Source organism: Mesocricetus auratus, unplaced genomic scaffold (genome assembly GCF_017639785.1).
Source record: "Mesocricetus auratus isolate SY011 unplaced genomic scaffold, BCM_Maur_2.0 Super-Scaffold_100014, whole genome shotgun sequence".
Classification (NCBI taxonomy): Eukaryota; Metazoa; Chordata; class Mammalia; order Rodentia; family Cricetidae; genus Mesocricetus; species Mesocricetus auratus.
The window spans coordinates 2,882,780-2,908,585 of NW_024429197.1; the positions used below are offsets into that span (position 1 = coordinate 2,882,780).

Sequence of the window (25,806 nt, forward strand, 5' to 3'; positions counted from 1 at the left end):
AGACCTGTGTGCTCCCTAATGGCTGGTTCCCAGGGAGATGGGAGGGTGGCTTCTTCTCTCTGCCCTTTCTGCCTAAGGACACTGCCAAGCCTTGCCTGCGGGGCTTCGCTCTCCTGAGCTTCTGGGGGCTCTGCTCTCTGCCGGCCATTGCAGCCACTGTGTGTTTAAAAGCCACTGTTGTTGCATGTCTGCTGTGTGTGCTTCAGGGCTCTGGATGGCAGACGTCTGTGGAAGTATTTTATCCCATCCTTGGAGTCTGACTGGAACCCCAGCAACAAGCTAGCTAGTGGGCGCCCTACTTTAAGACGCCCAGACCAATTGACTCCAGCCCCCAAAATCGACCAAAGTATCTATAAAGAGACCTTCTAGAAGCACCTGACCCAGGTTCCCAAGTGACTGTTGTATTGGCCGCCAGGGTCAGCCGATGTTTGATGGGTGTGAGGTGGGCTGCAGTGAGACCCTCCCTCTCTGCCTGTGACCGCTTTTTACCCAGTCACTGTGACCCAGCTCGGGCAGTCTGGGCAGGGTGAGTTCACTAGTGGGACACCCACTCTGGCCCCAGTTTCCCTCTGCTCAGCTCAGTCAGTGACCTTGAACCCTAACCCTCCTTAGTCTTTTGACCTTTAGAGAGGTAAGGGGCCAGAAGGCCAAGGGGCTTCATGGTTTTATGCTATAGCTAAACAGGGCTCAAGATAGAGCCCATCCCACCCAGTGTGCTGGGAGAGAATGGCCGGAGTTTCTGACAGTAAGTTTCACATATATGAGCGAAGCTCAGAGAGGTTAGGTGACATGGTTGGGGTCACACAGCCAATGAATGGCAAGGCCAGGACTCAGCTTCATAGATGGGTAAGAAGACTTTATCCATCTGTCTGTCTGCCATCCCCTTGTCCCTCCTCCATCCTTTCAACCATCCTCTTAGTGAGTACAGAGGACTGAGTAAGAGACGGGTTGCTGGTGGCTCCTGCTGTGAACCACTACTAGCTCGGGGCTTCACCTGGGACATCCCATAATGTTCTCAACCATCTACAAAGCTAGATGTCCAGAACTTCTCATGGTCATTTTGCCAGCGAGAAAACTACAACCTCAGAGAGGCTCAGAGACTTCTCTGGCTCATAAGTGGGAGCCAAGACTTGCATGTATGTCCACCTTCACCCAGAGTCCCTGCTCCATCTTTCTGCTAGGCTGTCTGTCCAGAAGTAGACCGTGTTGCTTTATCAGACGCCCCTGTGGGTCACACAGGCCGTGTATTTAAATGTCTGCTTTCTCTGTCTGGCCATTCTCCAGATAGCATGTAAACCAGCCATCTACCATTCATGCTTCCATGCTACGGCCCCTCCCTCCTTCCCTTCCTCACACCCTCCCTCCCCCTCCCGTCCTTCTCTCCCTCTCCCTTTCTTTCCCTTTCTTCCACTCGCCTTTTCCTCCAGTGGAATGTTGGGGTGAGCTTGGACTAGCTTGTCTACATTACAAATTGATGTACAATGGAGCTATTTTGGTAGCATGCAGCTGCCTAGGGCTGGGGGTTTCATACTGTGGAGACACTGAGACACAGGGCTTGTATCCCGGAGACCCAGTTGGTAAGTATTTATCAGCTCAGCACTGCCTCTGGACATCCAGCCATCCCTCCACCATCCATTTGCCCAGCTATAGTTACCCAACCGAATGTAGCCAATTGTTCACCTATTCATTTGTCTACCCACCCACCCACCCATCCATCCATCCATCCATCCATCCATCCATCCATCCATCCATCCATCCACCCATCCACCCACCTATCCATCCACCCACCTATCCATCCACCCACCTGTCCGTCCGTCCATCCATCCATCTATCCATCCATCCATCCATCCATCCATTCATCCATCCATCCACCCACCTGTCCGTCCGTCCGTCCATCTGTCCATCCATCAATGTATCCTTGCACACGTCCGTCAATCCGTCTATCTCTATGGTGTCCACGCATCTGTCCAGCAATCCTCTGACCACTTTTCCCTTTGTCCACATACCTGTTCATTGTCCCCACCCCGTCATTCAGCCCATCCATTCCAGTCAGCCTTCCATGTTAGAAGCCCCATGGTCAGGCTTGGGGTGAGGAGAAGACACAGTCAATATCATCCAAGTATCATTTCCCTTTTTGCTGCCCAGCAGCTGGGATTCCCGCAGCAGAGACTCAGCTTCAGCTGCCTGGCATGCTGGGCTGGATCTGAAGGCGCAGGTTCCAGCCGGATACACCCAGACTGCTATCCCATCTGCCTGCCCGATTGTCCGTCTGCCACGTGACCTGAGTCTCCTTTTCCCGTTGTCTGTGTTTTGTCTCCTCGCTGTCCCGCCTGCTCTTCTCGCCTGCTCTCCTTCTGCCTGGCCGCTTGGGGCCCCAGCTTTCTCCAGACCTGACTAGGCTAAAGGAGAGATACGTCAGGACTAAGAGAGACATCTTGGCTTTGAGAGTTGGGGGTAGAGACATGCAGGAGCTGAAGCTCAAGTGCGATTGTAAGGTACTGTCTGTCCCTCTCTCCTGGCCCCAGGGGGCCTCTCTGCTGGGCCACCGAGGAGGGTGGGTGTGAGCCTGGGGAGCCTGCCCTTGACACTTGGGACCTGGCTGCACCTCACATCTGCACTGCAGAAGGGCGAAGCCATGAGCCAGCTGCTCCTTCCACTTCCTGGTTCTTGCCTAGATTCTTCCACACACCCACCCCCTATGCCAGTGAGCCACAACAATATCCAGTGGCATTTCAAGCCCAAGAACTCCTAGAATGACCTGGGGTTCTCCTTTTTAAAAAATGCAGGTTCCTAGCCAGACCTAGCAGCCATATTCCTGGATTCCCAATAATTGGGAGGCTGAGGCAGGAGGATTGGGAATTCAAGCCCAACTTGCATTGCATAGCGGGGCCAGGCTCCCGGGTGATGCTGTGGACTGTAGTACATGGGCTCGGTTGAGCAGCCCACAGCATGGCTGTGGAGCCCTGTGGATCTGGGTTCAATCCCAGCCTCACGGCTTACTCACTGAGTGACCCTGGGCAGACCCCCAGGCTTCTCCGAGTCTCCATTTCTCTGCCATAAGCAGTAGTGGTCCCATGGAAGGGTCAGAAAAGTGACAAATGGAAAGGCCACACTGACGGATTCTGGGATAGACTCATTGATGGTTCCATCTATAGTATAACCCCCACCGTTGGATGTGCCCCAGAAGAGAGGTATACCTTGTGCAGTTTCTGGGGTTCACATCTGTTCCCCCACCCCATTAGATTTCCAAAGATGCTTATGACCCTTCTTACAAAAGACTACTTCCTCTTCCCCTTGTTTCCTGAAAGCCAGTCTTGTTCCTAAAAAGCCTTCACTCTGTGTTGGTTCTCCAGCCTCAGCCTGTCCCCCAGGCAGGCCCTAGGCTCTCAGCTCCCTCAGGTTCTCAGGCCCCCAGGCTCTGAGCCTATTCCCAGGCTCTCATCTTACCCTCAGGCTCTCAGCCACCCCACCTCCCCTCAACTCCCCCAGGCTCTCATCCCCCAGGCTCGCAGCCCTCCCCCAGGCTCTGAGACCACCCCCTCCAGGCTCTAAGTTCCCTCCCAGGCTCTCACCCTGCCCCCAGGCTCTCACCCTGCCCCCAGGCTCTCAGTCCCTGAGCCCACCTCCCCCAGGCTCTCTGTCCTCACTCAGACCCCACGAAGAGAAGTATGTAGCCCTTCAGTTGGGAGCCGAAGAGCTGTTGGAGGCAGAAGTGAGGCCAGTGACTCCAGAGGAACCTTCACTTCCAAATTTGAGTCCTCATCTTCATCAGAGTCTGAGGAAGGAGGGGCTTTCCTGGAATATCCACACCACGGCTGGGTGGCTCTCCCATTGAAAGTAAAATGAAATGAAGTTGAGATTTCCAATTCTTAGTCACACGGCATGTTCAGAGTGCCCTTAGTCACCTGTGGTCCCCATACCAGACAGTGTAGGTACACCGCCCCTGTGGAGCATTCTGACACCGAATGTTGGCGGTGTTGGAATTGTTGGGGCTGGGACGGGCAGGGCAAGGGGGCAGCAGTTTCCCTCAGGTCTGGGTCCTAGTGCCAGGGCTTCTGCTTCCCACTCTGAGTGCATCACCACCTCTCATTGGTGTGTCAAGGCCTGCCTGGCTTGCGTTATTGGCAGCACTGGGTGTGGCTTCTGCATCCTGTGGACCCAGTTTTCCCTCCCTGTGGGCAGAGGCTTGAACCTGACTGTTCAAGGGGTGGGGCTCCTTGCCTGGCTCAGCAGGGAGGGGGTCAGCCCTCAGTGACCTTCCAAGAGCTGGCCTGTTCGGTCTCTGCCCACCTGGGAGGGTAGACTGTGTGCTTCTGTCTGAGGTTCAGAGAGATGTCCACTTGCTGAGGAGTGTCAGAGCTGGGGTTTGAACCCAGACCTGGCCCTTTCCCCTTTAAGTAGAGGGAAGAGGTCAGAGGGACCCTGGAGCACGAGCCCATCTCCCTCCCTGCCACCCCTGGCCTCTGCTACTCACCCATCCAGATCGGATGGAACGGGGCTCACTGGCTCTGATGTCTGGACTGAGGTCCCTTGAAGGCAGGGGTCCCCTTCTCCCCTCAGCCTCTGACGAGCCCCCCTATGTTTGCTCAGATGACTCAGCTCATGAAGGCCGCCAAGAGCGGGACCCGGGATGGGCTGGAGAAGACGCGGATGGCTGTCATGCGCAAAGTCTCCTTTCTGCACAGAAAAGACGTCCTCGGTGAGCAGGGGTGGCGCTCAGAAGTGTACTGGGGGTGGAGCATGCTGGGGTGATGTCGCTGGTGCCAGGCCTCTTCTGAACTGGACCCCAAATGTCTGGGTCCCCACCCCAGATGGCTTCCCACACCTCTGGCTGGCGTGACCATCCTCTTCTGTGAGGTGTGGGGCCTCCCTTCAGTGTGTGACTGTGGCTGTTGCCTCCTGCCTCCTGGTTCACCTGGCTTTATCTAGAATGTTCTTCGTTCATCTTTACCTCACCACTACTTACTGAACACCTTCTAAACACTGTCCTCAGTGAACTTAGCAGAATTTCTTCCATGGACTCCAGGTGCAGCAGTGAATGATGGTCTAGATGACGTTAGTCTTTTAGGTCTCTGGGACAGAGTGGGTAGAGTTGGAGAGTGTGGAGACAAGCATGGGTAGAGGTGAAAGATGAGGCAGGAGAATGAAACTCTAGGGCCAGGTTGAGCATGCGCGAAGGTGTTGAGGGCCAACATTTATGGAGTGTTTGTGGGATGCCTAGCATGGAAGAGCATCGTATGCCAATTTGCAGATGAGGGGACAGGTCCTAGGCCTTCCTGAGGACACAGGCATGAGGGCGGCGGAGGAGGCTGAGATGAGAGAGCATGGCCGGGTTAGGGCGGCTCTATGGGCCTGGCTGGGTGCTTGCCCTTGCACTAACATCAGCAGGTGGTTAAGCAGAAGTGTCCTGTGGTTGGATTTGATCAATTGACCATTTACTCATGCAACAAACTGCCTACTGTGGGCTACCATGGACTCCCGGGAGCCCACAGTCCCCTCATGCAACTGTGAGTGGAGTAGCTATGAATTCTGCCCTGGATTCCTGCAAAACCGGTGCTCTGGTTGGAGTGATAGGGTCAAAAGTGTGAACCAATTGGTAATATAAGGTCCAGTCACAACAGGCGCTCTAGGAGGAAAATATAGCTGGGGGTGGGGAGGGAGCACAGGAAGGGCTGTATGGGGTGTGCGCAGAGCCCACAGCCCTCTGATGAGATGGCATTTCAGTATCTGGGGTGAGTCATGCAGGCAGTTGGGGGGAGGGTTGGTTGGGGAAGTGACTCAGGTGGAGAGGGTCCTGTGGAACTTCTGCCACTCTTACCTTGGCTGCGTGGCTTGCAAAGGCCCCCTGCACCACCAGCCCAAGGCATTGCCTGGGATCTGCTCCTGCCAGGAGGTGAGGGTTCTGCCTACATATTCGCCTGCCCGGCCATTGTCTTGGTTCTTCTCCCTGCTCTGGCTACTCTCCCAAGATGCCCCAGTTCCGTAGGCCCTCTCAGGTCTCCACCTCTTGTTTTTGATGCCCGCCAGGGCACTGATCCCCTCTTCCAGATAATGTCCAGACTGGAGCCCTCAAAAGGTTCCCAGCAAGGCCCAGGATCTGCCATGTGTTACATCTTTGGGAACAGCAGACAAGAGGACAAGGGGACGAGATGTAGGACAGTAGGTTGACAGCCAGTGAGTCTGGGCAGAACTCTGAGGGTGCCAGACCTTGGGTGGGAGGAGGCCTCATCCGGGGAGTGCCTTCTGCTGGCTTCACACAAGGACTGACGTTTAGAAGGAACATGGCTCCAAGCCAAGGAGAACCCGTAGCGCCTCCAGGCTCTTGGAAATGGTGCGTTTTTACTGTTCCGTGCCTCGGTTTTCTCCTTCATGCAATGGGTCTAGTAACAGTTCTGCATTCCGAGTGTTCCAGGGAGAGGATGACCACACTGCACACAGAAAGAGTCTTGCACACTGGCCATTGTTCTTGACTCAAGACGGTCAGCCCTGGTGGCATTTGGTGTGAGGGTAGCATCATGCTGACTTCTCCCCGTCCAGTCTCACAGTTGAGACCTCACTCAGTTCTCTTAGACGGAACACTTTAACACTGGCTGAGCCGATCACCCCATGCCTCTCCTACGTTTGGGGGGCACTGGCTCCATTAAGAGAGTAGGCAGGCTGCATGGCTGGGGACTGTTTCTGGGACACCCTCTCCACTCCGCCCATTAGTTCTGGGCCTAACATGACCCTCCCCCAGAGCAGTTATTAATAGCTGGGTGGCTCAGATCACAGGCCAAGAATGCTACCCAGCAGCTCATGGGGGAAGAGGAAGCCTAGGACACAGCGGCTGGGGTGGGTGTGTGGTGATGCCCGAGGCAGTATGTGGGCCAGGCAGGAGGGCCTTCACCACCCCCACCCTCATCCCCACACTGTCATTCGCTGCCCGTCCTCCTCCTCCTCCTCTGTGTCCTGCTCAGGTAAGAGCCTGACTGGGTGTCCCACTTGTCTGGCGGCTGGACTGGCTACCACTTCTCTTTTTCTCTGTCTCCCGCTTCCTGCTATCTGTGGGTGTCATGGGTACTGCAGCCTCCAAATAGCAGGGGCTCATCTCGCTGGGGAGCTCAGAGTCTGGGAGGACAACCCTTCGGCCCTTTGGCATCCTCTCGGGCCTTCTTTTTCCCTTAGGGCCTTGGGTTGCTGTTGGACTCTCTCTGCCATAGGCTGAGCCAGGCCTAGTAGACCGGAGTCCCTGTCACACCCGGCTGAGTCGGCTCCCTTTGGGGCATCTTTGTATCTTTACAAAATGGAAGTGCAAAGCTGATGAGTTGATTCTTCCTCAGCTGTGTTTTCTTCCCTGCTTTTTGGCACCCAGATGAACACTATTTTTAGTGCCCAGTGATGGGGACATGAGTGGTTGGTTGGCCCATGGCTGGCTGGAGCAGACAGAGTGGGTAGGTCTCGGCAGGGACAGTGGCCCTGTCGGGTGCTGTTTTCTCATCCTTCAGCTCTCCCTCCCTCAACCAAAGGCTCTAGAGGAGCAGCCGTGGACCCCAGGGGGCCTGGGAGCTAGAGCTGGAGCAGACTCGCTTGGCTCAGGGCAGCTCTTCCCAGATTTGATTCGGGCTCTTTGAATGGTTCTCATTTCCTGGGCCTGAGCAGGGTGTGCCACGCCGACCTTAGCTGTGCCGCCTTCCCACTTGTCTTCCCAGGTGACTCGGAAGAGGAAGATATGGGGCTCCTGGAAGTTGGTGTGGCAGACTTCAAACCTCCAGCCCCAGAGCTGGGCCCCATGCCGGATGGCTTGAGTCCTCAGCAGGTCTGTGGGGAGGTGTGGCTGATGCCAGCCTGCCGCCTGGGGCTATGCCAGCTAGAATCTGAGGGGAAATGACATGAAAGGGGGAGTTCACAGGGAACTGGACTCTGTGTGTTCCATACTGCGGGTCTGGAGATGGTGAGGTCCCAGAATTTGGCATACTTAAGACCCACTAGCCAGCCCCAAGACCAGCAGAGCAGGGGTTTCTCTTAGTCCATCTCATGTGACTCTGGGGCTCCTGGGAGCTGTAGCGGTAGCTCCCCTTTTTGCCTTTGGTTCTACTCCCCGGAATCCGTGTCCTGACTGTGCTCTTGGCCCGAGCAGGTGGTCCGCAGACACATCCTGGGCTCCATCGTGCAGAGTGAAGGCAGCTATGTGGAGTCACTGAAACGGATACTCCAGGTGACACTTCAGAGGACTCCAGGGGTCTCTGGGACGAGGGAGGAAGGGCTCTGCAGAGTCAGTTTATAAAGAACATTCGGGGATCGTGGAAGTTTTACAGAGAAGAGGCTAAAATCCAGTCCTACTTCTGAGGGACAACAGGACCAGTGGGGACGCCCGGGGTTTCCAAGGCCTGTTTACAGTGAGAACTGTATTCTGAAGTGAAACTGGGAGTCTCTGAAACAAGAGAGCCAAGACATGCATTCCCTTTTGTGCCTGGAAGGAACTGTGTCTTCCTAGCCGTTCAGATAGTCCTCAAAGCAAGGGTGCAGGGTGATGCCCCCTCTTCCTCACACTGGTTGCTCAGGGGATACTAAGCAGAAGTTTGAGTGACATGTGTGTGGACCCTTGTCTGGTTTGGTCCTCCAAGACCTGGACTCCTCAGGGATGTCAGAATGAGGCCACCAGTCAAGGGAACTGCTGGTGTGGGGACAGTTTGGGACCCAGGTGAAGAAGCCCAGGCATCATATGAAGTCAGAGAGTGCAGCTCTAGCTTTGAGAGTCCAGGGAACTGTGGTGACCTGAGACCCCACTGCTCAGCCACAGATGGCTCTGAGCTTCCCCCGCCAGCCAGCCTTGGCCTCGACTCACCTACCCAGAGTCCTGACCCACAGATGGTGTAGAAGTGATCCTTTTGCTCTCAAGCCAGCGTAACCCAGAAGTTCCTGGATGGGGGGCATTGTGGAGTGACAGAGACAGGGCAGAAATGTCACATTCATGGAGAATCTTCTAGAAACATCCACAAAGAAGACAGAATGCTTTTACCTGCATCAGGAAGGCCCCCACTGGGTGTGTGTGGGGGTCTGCTCAGTTCTCAGCCTGCCTTGTCTCAGGTGACCTTGAAGATAGCTGGTCTCATTCCTGCTCCCACCCACCCTGACAGGATTACCGCAACCCACTCATGGAGATGGAGCCCAAGGCCCTGAGTGTCCGCAAGTGTCAGGTGGTATTCTTCCGTGTGAAGGAGATTCTCCACTGTCACTCCATGTTCCAGATCGCCCTGTCTTCCCGCGTGGCTGAATGGGACTCCACTGAGAAGATTGGGGACCTCTTTGTGGCCTCAGTAGGTGTTTCTACTTAGCTGAGCTGGTCCAACCTCTACCCCCACCCAGCTGCCTTGTCCAAGTCAGTGATGTCAGAGCCCCTCAGTCATGTGTCCTGCACTAGAGGTTGGCATGACACCTGATGTCCCAGAAGAGGTGTGCCAGGCAGAGACAATGTTGAAACCAGGGTCTAGTGGCGGTATTGCCCAGAGACCAACTTCATGGGCAACCCCCCGATTCGATGCAGATTCTAGGCATGCCAGGTGTGATCAGCGAGGCTTGCACATGCTGGCCCATGCTGCATTCACAGCTCCAGCACGAAGCCTCAGGATCTGGGGGAAGAGCCCTGGATTGTGGTCCTGGGATCCTGGTTCCAGTTTGGTTTCACAACCTCAGGCAGGTCTTAGGATGTCTCTGGGCTCAGATCCCACACTTGTTGAATGAGGGGTGTGCTGAATTCCTTCTTGTCAAACTGAAATCCTCAGACTTCAGAGAGCGAGTGGGTGAGACAGTCAAGCCATCTTTGCACGGTTGGAAGAATCTGGTTCTGCTAGTGGGAATGATGGTTTTGAGAATGACAGTGCTTGGGAGAGCTTAGGGGTGCCATCCCATGTGGGTGTGTCCAGGGGCCATGGTGAGAGGTCAGCTAACTTCTGACATTGTCTTAGCTGTGGGTGCATCTCCCCATTTTCCTGGCCCTGGTAAGGAAAGAGAGCCCAGGCAGCATCCCTGCCCTAGGCTGCCTTCTCTGTCATGTAGCTTCTGAGTTGCTGTAGAAAGAGTCTGTTTCCTGTCACCTTGAGTGACAAGGTTTCTTCTTCCCTGAGCAGGGTCTCAGACGCACGGTAGGGTGGGTGCAGCTGCCTCACCCCCATGTTGATGCAGCCCCCCCCAATTTCTTACAGTTCTCCAAGTCCATGGTCTTAGATGTGTACAGCGACTATGTGAACAACTTCACCAACGCCATGTCCATCATCAAGAAGGCCTGTCTCACCAAGCCAGCATTCCTCGAGTTCCTCAAGGTAGCCTGTGGCCATGCAGTCCTCACTCACAAGGGATGGACTTGGGGGAGGTACCTCAGGAGAGAAGGGACATTGTCATGCCAACTTTGGTGTCACGGCTATGGCTAGATGATCTAGGAACCCAGTCTCCAGGGAGATATTCCTTCCTGCCCTGGGGGGAAGATGAGGAGGGGCTAAAGGGTTTGCAGTCATCTCAGGATCCTGCAGCCCAACAGGGGGCTGGGCAAACCTGGCACACAGATGGAACTGTGTGTGGGGGTACCACAGGCTTGACCTGTGTTCCCATGGGCTGTGGCTTCCTTGTTTGTGAAGTGTCATGGGCATCTCCAGGTCTTGGACTCCTGGTTCAAGAGTTTGGGAAGCTACAGGACTCTTTAGCTGTGGCAAGGCTCCAAGGTCCTCTGCGGGGGAGTACAGTGGGTGGGGGTCACAGCCCTGCATCCAAGAGAGGCCACAGGGACATGAGATGTTGGGGCTTTGGCAGGTGAGCTCTCTGCCCCAGTGAAGAGTACACGGACCAGGATGCTTTCTCAAGGGGGAAGCATCGGGTGTGGGCCTTGGGGAAGCTAGCTAGAGGGCTGCTTCTATTGCAAATACTGACAAGAGGCAATGTGGGAACAGGCAAAGCTGGAGGGATTTGTGGGGCATAGGGTACCCCACAAAGAATGCTGCCTTGGGCAGTGTAGTTTAGTTGGGGCTCTTCCGGATCTTCAGGCTGTGGGGGAGGTAAGAGTATTTAAAGCATGGAGGAGCCGCGAAAGAGCTTTGAGCTGAGGCAGAAAACATGGAAGCTGCTGCGGAAGCTGTGAGGTTGCCAGGGATGTGGGCCAGGACCCACATAGCACGTGGGTGGAGTAAGCGAGTAGCTATGAGGTAGGACAGGGAGACGCCATGCTCACCCTCACCCTGGCCCACAGCTCTGCTCTTAGTTCACATAGAAGGAACGATAATCCCTTATAGATGGCAGTGAGTAAATTGTCAATTTTCCCGTTTTGCCTTCAGCTGGGAGCTGTCAGTGACTGTTCAGGTTCCCTGAGGGTGTGGCTTACATAGATTGTGCCACAGTGAGAGAGTCCCTGAGTGTGGGTTCGAGGCTAAGCAGGGTCCTGGAGCCCAGGGAGAGGTTCCTAGGATGGGGACTAGGACTGGACCCTGGCGATGGACCCTTGCTGTGGAAGGTTGACAAGTGACATAGCTTTGTCCCTGCAGCGGCGGCAGGTGTGCAGTGTGGACCGAGTCACGCTCTATGGGCTGATGGTGAAACCTGTTCAGAGATTCCCACAGTTCATCCTCCTGCTCCAGGTACTGCTTGGGGCTCCCCAAGGGTCAGGGAATGGCTGTAGGCGGGGAGGTCAGTTTTATCTCTCACACCTGTTGCCCACTCCTGGGGCCTGCTTCATCTTTCTTCAAGAGGTTAGCCTGTTGTGCTCAGCAGCGCTATAAATATTTATTTTATTTAAATTATATATATGGATGTACCTATGTGTGGGCATGTATATATGAATGCTGGTACCTTTGGAGTCCAGGTGTGTTGTATCCAATCATGCTAGACTTGTGGGCAGTTTCGAGCCGCCCATGATACAGATGTTAAGAAACAGGGTCTTTAGCAAGAACTAGAAGCTCTCTTATTTGCCGAGTCATCTCTTTAACCTGTGTGTGTGTGTGTGTGTGTGTGTGTGTGTGCTCACAGTGACCATGTGGAGGTCAGAGGTCAACTTGCAGGAGTCAGTTCTGTTCTTCCACGCGGGTCCCAAGGATTGAAGTCGAGTCCATGGGCTTGGCAGCAAGCGCCTTTCCACCCTCTGAGCCATCTCTTCAGGCCCACAGTGTATTTTACGCCTCTGCTTAGGCAGGAAGGGAATACGGCTTAGCCCTCCAGAACACCCCTGACCTAACCTTAGTCAGATGTCACTTAAGCACAAACCCAGGATGCCTGTGGTCAGTCCTCAGACAGGGCCCGGTAGCCATCTTCTCTCTATCGGCAGAGCAGCTGCGCTGTGAGTGTGAGCTCTGAGCTGAGGGCGCTGTTTACCAAGCCAGTATCCACTCTGCCCTGAGGCACTGCTGTCGGCCCTCGGCCTCTCAGTGTGCAGGGCTGAGGCTCCAAGCGTGCTTCGTTGTGCTCCGCCATTCATCTGTGGGAATTCCTCATCTCCCCTCACTGAAATTCTGGACCCAGTAAAGGATGATTCCCCTCCCCATCTCCTCAGCCCCTGACAGCCACTCCTCTCCACCTGCAACTTTCTCCTTCTGAAATCTGTTAATTCTAGAAGCTGCCGGAAGTGGAATTTCGTAGTTTGTCTCTGACGATGTCATGTCCTCAACATTCAGTCGTGTTATAGCGTGGGTCAGAGTTGCCTTCTTCCTAAGGTCCAGGGGTGACTGTTACCTTACCATTTTGTCCCCACCCCATGGATGCTGGTTATCCTTTCATTTGGCTATTGTGTCGACACTGCTATGAATAGGGGTGACCAAGTGTCTCTTGGAGACCCTGCCGATGGAGTTCTTTTACGCATGTGTTCCTGGCCATTTTGTCTTTATCCACTACGCCTAGCCTGTGCCTCCCATGTCCAGTGCCTCAGTCCCTCTGCAAGCTGCACCCTTCAGGCCTGGTCTGTGAGGACCACAGGAGGGCAACGCTTTGACTCCCAGACAGGGAAGGGCTTGTGTGTGTGTGTGTGTGTGTGTTCACACATGTGTGCCCACACACGTGTGGGGCATGTCTTACTTGCTCTGTCTCTGACCCTGGCAGGACATGCTGAAGAACACTCCCAGAGGCCACCCTGATAGACTGTCACTGCAGCTAGCCCTTACAGAGCTGGAGACATTGGCTGAGAAGCTGAACGAACAGAAGCGGCTGGCTGACCAGGTGGCCGAGATCCAACAGCTGACCAAAAGCGTCAGTGACCGCAGCAGCCTCAACAAGGTGGGTGTGCGCCTGGCCCTTCGGTGGCTTGCGCAGTGGTGCCTCTCCTGCCTCATCTGCCACTCCCACAGCTTGCCCAGGGTCTCTTACGAGGCGGTGGTGTTCTCTGAGGGCGGGGAGCCTGACCCACTAGATAGCACACTCATTGTGATTTGTGTTATTTTAGGATAAAGGAAAGTTTTGCTCATTAGTCTAATTACCAGAAGTCAGAAACAGTTAAATGAATTATGAAATCTCCATCTGAGTCACATTTTTATTTTATTTTTTTCTTTTGAGATAGGGTCTCATGTACCCCAGGCTGGCCTCACACTCACTCTGTAGTTGAAGAGAACTTTGAAATTCTGACCCTCCTGCCTCTACTTTCGCATGATGGAATTACATGCATGGGCTATCATGCTCAATTTATGCTGTGTTGGAGATCAAACCAAGGATTTTTATGCACGTTAGGCAAGTGCTCTATCCACTTAACCACACCCCCACCCCAGCTTAAATGCTGGTTTTAGCCAGTGTTCTGGTAAATACATATGATTCTTGGGAGATAGAGGCAGGATGAGTCAGAATTTCACACTAGCCTGGGCTACACTGGGAGTTCTAGGGCAGTCAGACATACATATGAGAAGAAAAGACAAGGTCGGCTGCTATAGGCTGGGGTCTCTCTGTTTCCGGCACACGTGGAGTGTGCGTCCCCTGGTGTGAGTCCCTCACTGCCCTGCGCAGGCCTGCAGACCTTACATCTGCCCTCATGCTCGCTGGCTGGAGGTAGACATGGTCTGCAGGTGAGGTGACCTTGCCAGGGCTTACTGGATGGTTCTTTCCAGAGGGGTGACATGGTGTGAGGCTACAGGAAATGTTCGACGTTCTGGGGAGTCCCAAAGCAGAGCTGAGGCTGGAAGGGGATTTCAGCAGTGTGGAAAGTGTCCACTGTCCAGGAAGGTGGCCTGGGAGGCCACAGTCCCTTCCGGGCCTCATGCTGGCCAGTGTGGAGAACTCTCAGCTAGGTCTGCCGACTTTGACTTCTGTTGTTGACCTTCACCTGGTCATGGAATCAGGCTGGGCTGGGTCACCTGAGGTCCTTAAGTCCTGAGCTCTAGGCACTCCCAAGTGCTGCCCACCCAGCCTGGGGTCACAGATAGGCTGCATGTCTCTTTGGGCCCACATTGTTCTTTTAAGAAAGTGGAAGTCATTGGCAGCATTTTGGGACATGCTGTACGCCTCAGATTCAAGGACCTTTCCCTCAGGGCTGGAAGAACTGGTGCAGCTCCTATCCTGTGTGGTTCCCTTCACCTGAGAGTGGTTTACACTTCCGTTTGGTCCTACTGTCATTTCGCTCTAAGGGCATGTGTTGGCTGGAAGGCATCTGGTTTGCTTTGCCTGTCTGCGAGCCCAGGATTGGGGTGTGTGGAGAAAGGGGAACAGCGCCCTTCCCTGGAGGGCATTTCCCACTCAGGATTACCCAGGGTGGATTCCTCAGGGATCATTCCTCCCTGACTCTGGATAGTACTGACTCCCCCAGGCCCCAAGCCTGCTGTTTTGGAATGTCTCTGGAGGGAAGACATCAGCTCCTGAAGTCCCCTGTGCAGGCCTTCATGTTGGGGAGAGGCTTCTCCTTCCAGCAGCAGACAATGCCTGGCAGGAGGAGAGAAGTCTGTTGGTACTGCCCTGGGAAGAGCGGTCTGTTCTCTTCCACTTCCTGTCCCCCCGCCCCCAACCCCCAGATGTAGCAGGAGGTGGTCAGCCAGACCCGTTTGCTACCAGGCTAGAGGATGGAGAGATCTGAGCCTCACTGAGCAAAGGGTAAGCTGGCCAGCTGTGGAGAGGGGACAATCTGGGGCACTTGAGGGTCTGATCAGTGGCTGTGCTCTGGACATCACCAGAGAAAAGTGGAAACGAAACTGGGAGGGGCAGAAACAGACCCATGAGCTGTTTCTAAACAGCCGACTCAGGAGCCTCCAGAGGGGTGCTGGAGCAATGGCTCTTTTTCCTCTTTAATCTGCATAAGGGACGGGGACTTTCTTCTTCCCAGGGCAGGTCGGCTTCTATCATGGAGCGGGAGGCTGCTGCCTGACTTACATTGTCATGAGCTCCGTCTGTCTTGCTTACGGACACTGTGGAGAAGCAGGGCCATAGCAATGGTGGGGAGAGCCACCTTGGGGCTTCTGTAAGGGGGAACAGTAGGACCACTCCTGCTCCTGTTGAATTAGGCACCACACAACGCAGGGGGACAGAGCAGCGGGGGTCATCCTGTGGGGGCGCTGTGGGCGCTGCACCCCTCTAGAATCTGTTTCGGTAGCTCAGGGCTGAACTGATGAAGTACATGGCGGGCTCTTCTGAGAACCGCAGTACAGACCACACAGCAATGTCGCGCCGCTAGGATCGTAGTTTGCTCATTCACTTGAGGGATGCTCAGGGAAGCAGGGTCCTCTTCAAGGGAGGCCAGCAGGGAGAGGTTGGGACCAAGACTGTTAGAGTGACAGTATTCAGTAACAGATTTCACTGTACCCTCCCTGACCCACTTAAAAAACCCCACAGGGGAAAAGATACTTCTCAGAGGGATTTTGGATGGTTTGGGGCTCCCTGTGAAGTGGGGTGGGCTAGCTCAGGTCTTGGGGTCTGAGAGTCTTTGGTGCCCTTAGGACATGCATTGCTGATCAGCAGATGGATGCCCTGCAAGGGATGATGTAGGTTGCTCAAGTCCAGCAGGTCGTGGTGAAGCCATGGGGCTCCTTCCAGGTCAGGTGCCCCAGAAAGCCACGCCTCCCCGTGACAAAGACGGTCTTGAACAGCAGTACCTAAACAGGGTCCTCTGTGGGCACCCACCACCCACCTAATACAGGATGTCCTGTGCTCTCCCAGGACCACACTCAGTAAGGTCCTGGGCCTGTTTAATGTCTTCTGTGCGGCCTTGAAATCCTCGCTAACCTCTGAGCCCGTGTTTGCCTGGTGTAATGAATGACGTTGGGAATTGACTCGGTAGATACCGTGTTCATTACTCGTGTGGTCTGAGCAGTGGAGTTACTGAGGCTCTCACTGAAGTGTCCTGTGACTGCCCAGCTGGGAGCACAGGTGTTGCTCAGGGACGGAGTCTGTCACTATAGAGGCTGTGTATTTGGTGAAGGTGGTTATGGGATCAGGATACATGGGGATGATGGCAGAAACCAGCTCCCCGAAAAAGAGGCTGCTGGGCTCCACTCTGGCAAGGGTGGCTAGTCAGGCTCTCCAGGGTCTCCCTGTCTAGTGTGTCTTGTTATCTAGTGATAGCTGTCCCCTCTACCTCTCCCAGAAGCCCCCTTTGTTTCTCTTTGTTTACAGAATCTCTAGCCCAGGCTATCCTCAAATTCCCTAATTAGCTGAGACTGTCCTTGAACTTGTGATCCTCCTGCCCTCACCACCCGAGGCCCGGGATTACAAGTGTGTGCCACCACACTTGCTTTATGTGGTACTGGGATTGGAACCCAGGACGTGGTGCGTTCAAGGCAAGCACTCCATCAGCAGAGCCACTTCCCAGGCCTCCTGCTGTTCTGGAGAGGCCTCACTGAATAGTCCAGGCTGACCTGAACCTCATGGTCCTGCCCCACCCCTGAGTGCTGGGGTGACTGTAGGTGTTCATTACCACACACAGTCTTGGTGTCCTGTTGTGAAAGGTGCGAGAGGTTATGAACCTCTGGCCTGGCAGTCTGTGAAGCATCCTAGTCTGTGACATCGGCATTGACCTTCTCTGTCCCTTCCTTCTCCAGCTGTTGACCTCTGGCCAGCGGCAGCTGCTTCTGTGTGAGACTCTGACAGAGACGGTGTACGGAGACCGTGGGCAGCTGATCAAGTCCAAGGAGCGCAGGGTCTTCCTGCTCAATGACATGCTGGTCTGCGCTAACATCAACTTCAAGTAAGAGCCTGGAGTGGGGCGGGGCAGCTGCCTGCTGTCTACTCCTCTGTCCCCAGCCTCTGTGCCATGGTTCCACTATAGCCCAGACGAGGGTTCAGATACGTCACCCCTCGCCTGCCTCCCTCACGCCCTGCTGTCTCCTTGGCCTCTAATGCCAGAAGGATTTGGACTAGTCAGGGCTACCCGCTGACCCCAGACTCATTGTTAGTCACAGCGCAGGACTGTGTGCTACAGACTCAGCTCTCAGTAGGTCCTTGTGCTAGAGACTCCCCGCTTAGTAGCTGAGCCTGCAACCTTGAAATTGAAGAGGGTTTCCCTTATGTCTGCCCCAGATCTCTGCTTCTTTAGCTCACATGGGGTTCCCAATCTCAGAGCTGCTTGTACCCCCTCTCCCAGAGCAGTTTCTGCCTATAGGAGTATGGTTTCCAGCCCATGGGAGGCTGTAAAAACACCCAGAACTAGGATGTGGACTTAGCCAGAGATATCAGGAACTGGGCTGGTGGGAGGAAGGTGTCTGCTTTAAGCTGCTGGGACCTCACATTGGGTAACACAGGAGTCCACACAAATGTCAAGGCCTTTGGTTTCACTTGACTGTTTGGGTGATATAACGTGGGGCCACATTGCCCCAGGCCATGGGAGCTAGGAGCTGGGACCTGTGCTCTGCAATCCTCCTGACCTCACCCAGCAGGGGAACTCACAGGTGTCCCTTGTGTGGCGCTGTAGGTGTAAGGAGTGGGGACTAAATTCTCTGGTGCACTCCTAGAACTCATGCTGTGTGACCTTTGCAGCAGAATCGTGGGAGGAACTCTGTTCTCAAAACCTGACACTTTAAGAGCCTGGGACACAGCCTGGTACAGCTGTTAGAGTCAGGCCAGGAAGTGGCCAAGGACTGTCAACCCAGGCCAGCTCTCTCACTTCCCAGCTTGGGTACTCAGTGTTGAGTGGGTGCGTGCGCGTGCACGTGCGAACATACGTGTGTGTGTGTGTCTGGGTGTGTGAATCTGTGTGTGTCTGTATATGAATGTGTGTTTATCTGTGTGTGTCTGTGTATGTGCATGTGTGTCTTTCTGTGTGCGCATGTGCATGTGTGTGTGTGTCTGTGCATGCATGTATGTGTATTTGTGTGTGTATCTGTGTGTGCGTGCATAAGCATGCGTGTATGTTTGTGTGAGTGCCCAGAGTCTCATTTACACTCTGCACTCAGCATTTCTAGTCATGACCACAGTGCATTTGGGAAACTTTGTGGCTGTAGATCACAGGTCCTGGGAGGGAAGTACGCAGAGCTGCCAGGCTCACCCACCCACATCACCCTGTCTGTCCATATGCTCACCCATCAGCTGTGGAGCTTGCGCTGTGCTGATTCCCTGCTTCCGGCTTGGTGGGAGACTTGGCAAGGAAGCCTCTGCCACAGGTGGATGTGGGAGCACGCTCACCCACCCACCCATCCACCCACGCATCCACCCATCCATCCATCCATCCATCCATCCATCCATCCATCCATCCATCCATCCATCCATCTCCAAGTGATCTGAATCTTTTGAAAAACTTTTTTAACATTGTGTGTGAGAGAGTGTGTGTGTGAGTGTGTGTGTGTAGGTCAGAGTGCAACTTTGGGATTCAGTTTTTATTCTTCCTACTGTTTGGATCTTGGGGATCAAATTCAGGTCATCAGGCTTGGTGGCAAGTTCCTCTATCCACTGAGCCATCTGGCCAGTCCCAGGTACTATGGATCTTAGGTCTGACTATGTCCAGACATCCAGCAGGGCCAGGGCCAGACCACTGCTGATTATGTGTGAAGAATGGGGTGCTGGCATTCAAGTTTGGGAATACCAGTTTGCAAATTTGGCTGAGTCACTTAACTTTGTTGAGTATCAGTTTCCTGTCTGGATCCCGAAGCCACTGGGGAGGTGGCTGTAAGAATCGGTTGAGTGCCAGGGAGGCTTTCCGTATGGTTCTCCTCAGTTCACACCTGGCCTCAGTGGCCATGCCTCCACGCTGGAGCTGTCTCCCCATCCATGCCTGCTGCCCAGACCAGTGCTGGCCCCCAGAGTTCTCAGCCCCACAGGAATGCCCCGTCCAATAACACCTATCCTTCTTGTCTTTTCTCCAGGCCCTCCAACCACAGGTAGGTAGTTTGTGGCTTGGGGACTAAGGCATGTGACTCTGGTTCTGGGCCTGGACTCCCTGGTGCAATGCCTTGGTGTGGGCGCCCTGCACTGCGTGGCCTGGCTTAGTCTGGGCCTGAACTCCCATGCTTCGGCTGTCTGGAGCCTGGCTAAGCTGAGGTGCTGCGAGCTGTGCTGCCTCTGGACTGGGCTGCAGCAAGGCCCAGTCCAAGGCCCCTCTTCTGTCCTGCAGGGGCCAGCTCGAGATCAGCAGCCTGGTGCCGCTGGGGCCCAAGTATGTGGTGAAGTGGAACACAGCGCTGCCCCAGGTGCAGGTAGTGGAGGTGGGCCAGGACGGGGGTGCCCACGACAAGGACAATCTGCTCATCCAGCATGCTGGCGCCAAGAAGGCCACGGCTGCGGGGCAGGCCCAGAGTGAGTACTGCCTGTGCGTTGCCCTCACCTGCTAAGTGTATAACCTGCGCCAGGGACCGTAAACTGGGGGGAGCTGGCCCTAGGGACTCTGGCTGTCCAACCTCAGGGCAGGTCCGTGGCGTCACTTGATGCCTCACACCCTGCACACGTCCCCCACCCGGCGCTAGACCTCCTCCACGCACGGCTCACACAGCCGCTGAGGCCAAGCGTGAATTGACCATTCACTGCCTCCTGTGGGACCTCGGACAGGCGCCTTTTGTTTGTACCTAGTGTGCTTCCTGGGGTGCTAGAGAACTCAGGTCTGTCTGTCTGTCCTTCCTGGGCCCATGTCTCCCTGTTCTGACCCAAGTTCTCAGATGCTGTTGTGAGACAGGGGAACAACATATAAGCATCCTACCTGGTCACGTCTCCCTGCCTGCTCTCTGCCCACACACTGGCCACACCAGCGTCTGGACCACTGCAGTGGCCTTTGTCCCCTTAGCACTCCTCCACCCTCCCAGAGCTTATTTCAGATGTAGTATACGTGTGTGGTGTAGTGTGCCACTACTACCTCAGTGATCTGATGCTCTTGGGGTAGAGGCCTGTGTGCCCCTCTTGGGAACATCTGCCTGCCTCCTACGTCCCTCCTGGCCTTCGATGTGGCTCCTTGGCCTCTCTGGGGTCCTGGCAAGGGGAGTGTACCACCTTTGGCTGCAGGGTCTTCCCCAGTCTGTCTTTCTTGCTGTTTGTGTCAAGGGTACCCTTCCTCCTCTTGCCCAGGCCAGCCTCTGGTGACCTGAGCTTGGGCCAGGACCCCGTCATGGACTCTCTAGGCCTCAGGCTGAGTTTTCTGAGGTTGCTGCATTTCTGACGGTAGGGAGGACATGGCCGGGCACATTGCATTCCTAGTCCAGAAGCAAGGAGAGGTGAATGTTGGTGCTCAGTTCGCTTTCTCTGTTTTATTCAGTCCAGGGCAACAGCCCACATTCATTCAGAGTGGGTTTTCCCACTTCAGCTAACATAATCTGGAAATGCCTCACAAAGCTGGGAGGTGTGTCTCCTAGGCGATTCTGGATCCTGCCAAGTTGACAGTATTCACTGGCATGACTGACAACCGCTTGCATGGAACCTTGGTTTCAGCCAGGGCCTGGGGCCCGGAGATACTAAACCGCAGGCCTGGCAGAGTGGAACACTGCACACAGCATCTTCCACAAACATCAGGCCCCTGAGTTTCACTTCCCCTCCCCACCACCACTCTGCCCCCAGCCTCGCCTGGGCGCTTGCCTCACTGGCTCCAGAAACTCTGGAAATTTTGGGGCATGATTGCGACAGCTGTTCTGGCCCTTGTGTCCCCTTCCAGATCTGTGAGTGAGGTGGGAGAGTAGGGCCACCCCTCTTGGGTACCCTCAACCCCATTGGACTCCTTTCTTCTTGCCCATCCCTAGGCTGTTGCTCTGGGAATCCCTGTGTCCCCGACTCTGTCCCCCTACAGCCGTGCTCCTCAAGCTTGACCTCCTTGGAAGGAGAGAGGCTCTGTAGATTCGTGGTTGGCCTTGGATTGTTTTTAATATATTTTTATGTAAATATGGACACACAGAAGGTTCGTTGCATTTAACACGTGTGCTTTTAGCCCTTAAACAACAGTAAAACACAATCAAAACACAAACTGGGTAAAAATAACACTGTAGAACAATAAATGAAATTCCCGTCCACATCCGCATTATTAATTTGTTGTGACAGGTAATGTTTCATTCTGTTGAACCCAAACTGCTCACAGTATAAACGCAGCATGCTTACCTGTGAGTGGGTCCTCCCGCCCCATCCTACAGGGCGACTTATGTGGAGCTCCGTCTTGCCCCGGCACGCATCCTTCGGGCATTTTCTGGCTGTCAGTGCATCATTACCAGTGCGCTCCTGCTCTTCACTGGTTCCCCATTGGCTTAGCCCCCAAGTCCTCAAAAGCCCTGACCCCACGCAGCAGAATGTGACATTGAAGTAACAATGTCCAGGGCCCATGGGATGTGCAACTGCTTTTTAGTCACTCACAATGGCCCCGAAAGAGGCCTGAGCGACCTTACATAGCAGGAGAAACCATGGCCTAGCATGTGCCACCCTGTTCCCAAGGTGACACCCCAGGACTTCTCTGCACTGTCTCACCCATCACTCCCACTCTGTCTCCTGCTGCCCACCCTTGTGTCCCCTGTGTTTGTGTCACCGTTAGAGCTCTGGGCCCACTCAGTCCCCACCACTGGCTTGTTAGGTTAGTCCCTTTCTCCCAGGCATTCTCTACCATCTGGTTAATTCACTCCCCTCCCTTGCTGCCCACCCCCCCCCCCCCCCCCGGGCCCTAAGTCCCACCAGAGCAGGGACCCTGCCTGCCCTGCATAGCAGGTCCCCCATCTGTCACTGAACAGCTTGTTGTCCACCGGCTGCTGCAAACCCCAGTACCTTTACACATGCTCCTCTCCGGCTTGGCCATCCCTCCGCATTGGGCCTGTTGTAGGCTCCTCAGTCCTCCATACGACTATGGCATCATCCCAGGTGTGGCACCTCCCTTCTGCTGGGACCTCTCTCCGTGGTCGCATCTCCTCCAGCGTTCCCAGTGCCTCTTCTCTATGGACATGGCTTACTTTTCCCTGTCGGCAGATGCTTACCTCCCCCAGCCCCAAGGCTGAGTCCGGTGTCTTCTCTACCAGACAAGGTGTACCTGGGCCCGCCGCGCCTTTTCCAGGAGCTGCAGGATCTGCAGAAGGACTTGGCAGTGGTGGAGCAGATCACCCTGCTTATCAGTACGCTGCATGGCACTTACCAGGTGAGCGTGGCCCCGGGGGTGGCGAGGGGGTGTCCCTGCATGGTGCTTCTCTGCACCCTGGCTCTGGTAAAAGGCCGGGACCCCCTGACGCTCTCAGAAGCCTTTGCACAGGTCTGGCTTTGTGCAACAGCTGGAGGCCTTACACATCCTCCCTGACCTCTGCCCCAGGCTGCAGAGCGTATGATCAGGAGGGTGTCCCTCTTGGAGGAAGCAGCAGCTGGGTGGGCTCTTATCCAGGGCCAGGAAGTCCCGAGTATGGGTGGGATTGCCGCCTGTGTGGCTAAATTAGCCCATGCCCCTAGGTGCTGTCACTGTGTTAGGACTTGTGTGGTTTGGGGGGGAGCCAGGAGACTGTGGTGACCCCCTCCCTCTCCAACACTAGAATCTGAACATGACCGTGGCCCAAGACTGGTGTCTGGCCCTGCAGAGGCTGATGCGAGTGAAGGAGGAGGAGATCCACTCAGCCAACAAGTGCCGCCTCAGGCTGCTGCTGCCCGGGAAGCCTGACAAGTAAGGGGCGTCTGGGAGGGAGGGAGGGGTGCTGCCAGTGAGTGGAGGGAGGGGTGCTGCCAGTGAGTGGAGGGAGGTGCTCGGGGAGAGAGAGAGACAGAGAGACAGAGAGACAGAGAGACAGAGAGAGAGAGAGAGAGAGAGAGAGAGAGAGAGAGAGAGAGAGAGAGAGAGAGAGAGAGAGAGAGAGAGAGAGAGAGAGAGAGCGCCTGGGGCCTCCTGCCTGTCAGGACAGCTGTGATGAGAGAGTACACACCCACTGTGGACCATGCCATGGCTAGCACCTGGCACACAGTAGGTGCTTCAGAATGAATTCATGAATGAATGAACATCTTGCTGACACCTGGGTCAGCTTGGTTCTCTGTTGGCAGACTCAGACACTCAGTCTCTAGTCAGGCCACTGTGTCATACCCTCTTTCCTCACCTCAGCCTGTGGCATCCCAGATCCTCTTCATAGACCCGGTGTCCCCAGTTTAGGGACCTCTTCTCACAGGATTCACCTGTCTCTGTGGAGAAGCAGTCCCGAGGCAGTGACTAACGGGGAAAGGTGTCCAGTTGGCCCTATGTATGGTATCCCTCAGTGTCCACACTTTACAAACAAGGAAGGGAGGCCGGAGGGCCAGGGCCAGGCCCAGAACCCCTGGGCTTTTCTTGTGAGAGGAGGCGGGGTCCTGTGCAGGGAGGTGCTCGATGCTCAGGTGTGGGCTTCTGGGTGGGGGATGGTGACATGGGAACGGGTGCAGAGGTGCAGGAAGAGAGAGCAGGGTCCTCGGGTTTGAGTGTGGGAGTCTGCAGCTTGAGCTCCAGTCCAGGCTGTCCCCTTCCCTGCTGCCTCCGCTCTCCCCAGCACCCAGAGAGTGAGAGGCACAGCCCTGCCCACCTCCCGGGGGGCCGGATTGCTCATAGGACCCTAAAGGGGCCATAGCTGCTCTCAGGCAACCTGGACCATCTTCTCTCTCCCTGTCTTCCTTCTTCTCACCCCTCCTTCCCCTCCCCCATCCATCCTCCCATCTTCTCCCTCCATCCCCTCTCCCTGTTCATCATTCCCTCCCTTCCTCCCTCTCATCTTCCTTCCCCCTCCTCCCTCTTTTTCTTACTTCTCGTGTGTCCACTCTGCAACCCATCCTGAGTGACTGCCCTGTGCTAGGTGCTGGAGACAGACAGTGTGAGGTCCTTTCCTTCGGCCGTGGGTTTCTGGCAGGTGGTGATGCCAGGGCCTTAAGTGGGCATAAAGCCAGGGCTGTTGGAGGTCTGGAAATGGGCTGCCAAGAATGGCTTAGCTTGTCTAGCCAGGTGCCCCCTGCCCATCACGTAGGGTGGAGGGAGGTCTCCCCAAGGGGGTGAGGCTTTGCCAGGCCACAGGCCTCTCTCCATCTCCAGGAACATGGGTTGGAAAAGAGCCAAGGGCTTCCAAGGCCTGGGGAGCTGAGCCTCGGCACCAGGCACTCATGGGACCCTGCCTCTCCTGCACCAAGGCCTGGGGAGCTGGGCCTCGGCACCAGGCACTCATGGGACCCTGCCGCTCCCTCCTGCCCTCCACAGGTCCGGTCGTCCCATCAGCTTCATGGTGGTCTTCGTCACACCGAACCCCCTGAGCAAGATTTCCTGGGTCAACAGGTTACACCTGGCGAAGATCGGACTCAGTGAGTACAACCCAGGGCCGGTGTAGGGAGGGAGATGGAGTGGTCAGTGAGGGGGGGTGCATTTCCCAGTGGGAGGAGCCGAGGCCATGCAGGAATGCCTGCAGCCCAGTTCTGAACCTTAAACCAATCTCTTTCTCTCTGAGCCTCCTCTCTGAGTTACTGGAACTCGACACAGAGTGAATCAGCAGCTACCTGGGGCCAGTGAGGGAGGCCATGCCTAGGGAGTGAGTGCCGAGTCTTCTTGGTACAGGGAGGTGATGGCTGCCTGACTGATAACTAGCCACTGCCCACGCTGGTGGTACACTGAGTTATCCGTCAGTATGGGAAAATAAATAAATAGATAAATACATGTCAGGTTGGACTCAGCTGATCTTAGCCAAAGGCCTCCTTATTGCCCAACATGGTGGTATTTGCAGTAATCCTAGCACTTGGGAGGCTGAGGCAGGAGGATTTGGGGTTCAAGGCCAGTCTTAGATACAGAGCAAAGGCGGGACCAGTTTGGGTTATACAAGACCCTGGGCTCAAAAAACTCAAATAGACAAAAAAAAAACCCTAAAACCTCTTTATAACTGTTTCTGTGTATGCACCCATTAGCACTGATACAGATAAGTAAATGAGTATTTATGGAATGCTGCCAGTGTGGCAGATACCTACAAAATGCCACACAAGCTCTCTGAGGTAGGTCTGTTAAGAACTTTTTTTTAAGGACTCAGGCCCAGAGAGGTGCAGTGACTTTTGTGAAATCACACAGCAGGGAAAGGGAGATGTAGGATTTAGACACCAGACATTGTGCCCCTGGAGCCTGGGCCACCACCCTGTCCCTCTGCCCTATCCCCAGCACACTCACATACTCTGGGTTGTAATGACATCATCTGCTTGTGTTGTGACTTGGCAATTTGGACAGTTAGAAGTGCCGTATGATAAGAAGTCCCGCTGCCACTGGGACCGTTTCTTTACCTGTACTGTGCATTTTATAGATATTGCTTTTGAATCTTTACTTTACATGTGTGTGTTTTGCCTGCATGCATGTCAGTGCACCGCATGCATGCAGGGTCCTCAGAGTCCAGAAAAAGGCACCAGATCCCCTGGAACTGGAGTCACAGGTAGTTGTGAGCCACCATGCGGGTGCTGGGCATCCAACCTGGGTCCTCTGGAAGAGCAGCTGGTGCTCTTAACCACTGAGCCATCTCTCCAGCCCTCCCAGTAGGTTTAGAAAAC

At 54.9% G+C, this 25,806-nt stretch overlaps 1 protein-coding gene across 1 annotated transcript in view; it reads left to right on the forward strand.

Moving 5' to 3' along the window:
- The window catches only part of Arhgef10l (Rho guanine nucleotide exchange factor 10 like), a 131,539-nt gene that overhangs the window by 60,077 nt on the left and 45,656 nt on the right, over positions 1–25,806 (forward strand). Inside the window, 14 exon segments of the mRNA XM_040757537.1 lie at positions 2,379–2,495; positions 4,591–4,699; positions 7,689–7,795; positions 8,117–8,194; positions 9,117–9,296; positions 10,182–10,298; positions 11,508–11,600; positions 13,051–13,224; positions 16,959–17,104; positions 19,215–19,229; positions 19,463–19,644; positions 22,320–22,435; positions 22,818–22,945; positions 24,488–24,588. Coding sequence (XP_040613471.1) covers positions 2,379–2,495; positions 4,591–4,699; positions 7,689–7,795; positions 8,117–8,194; positions 9,117–9,296; positions 10,182–10,298; positions 11,508–11,600; positions 13,051–13,224; positions 16,959–17,104; positions 19,215–19,229; positions 19,463–19,644; positions 22,320–22,435; positions 22,818–22,945; positions 24,488–24,588 — 1,663 coding nt within the window.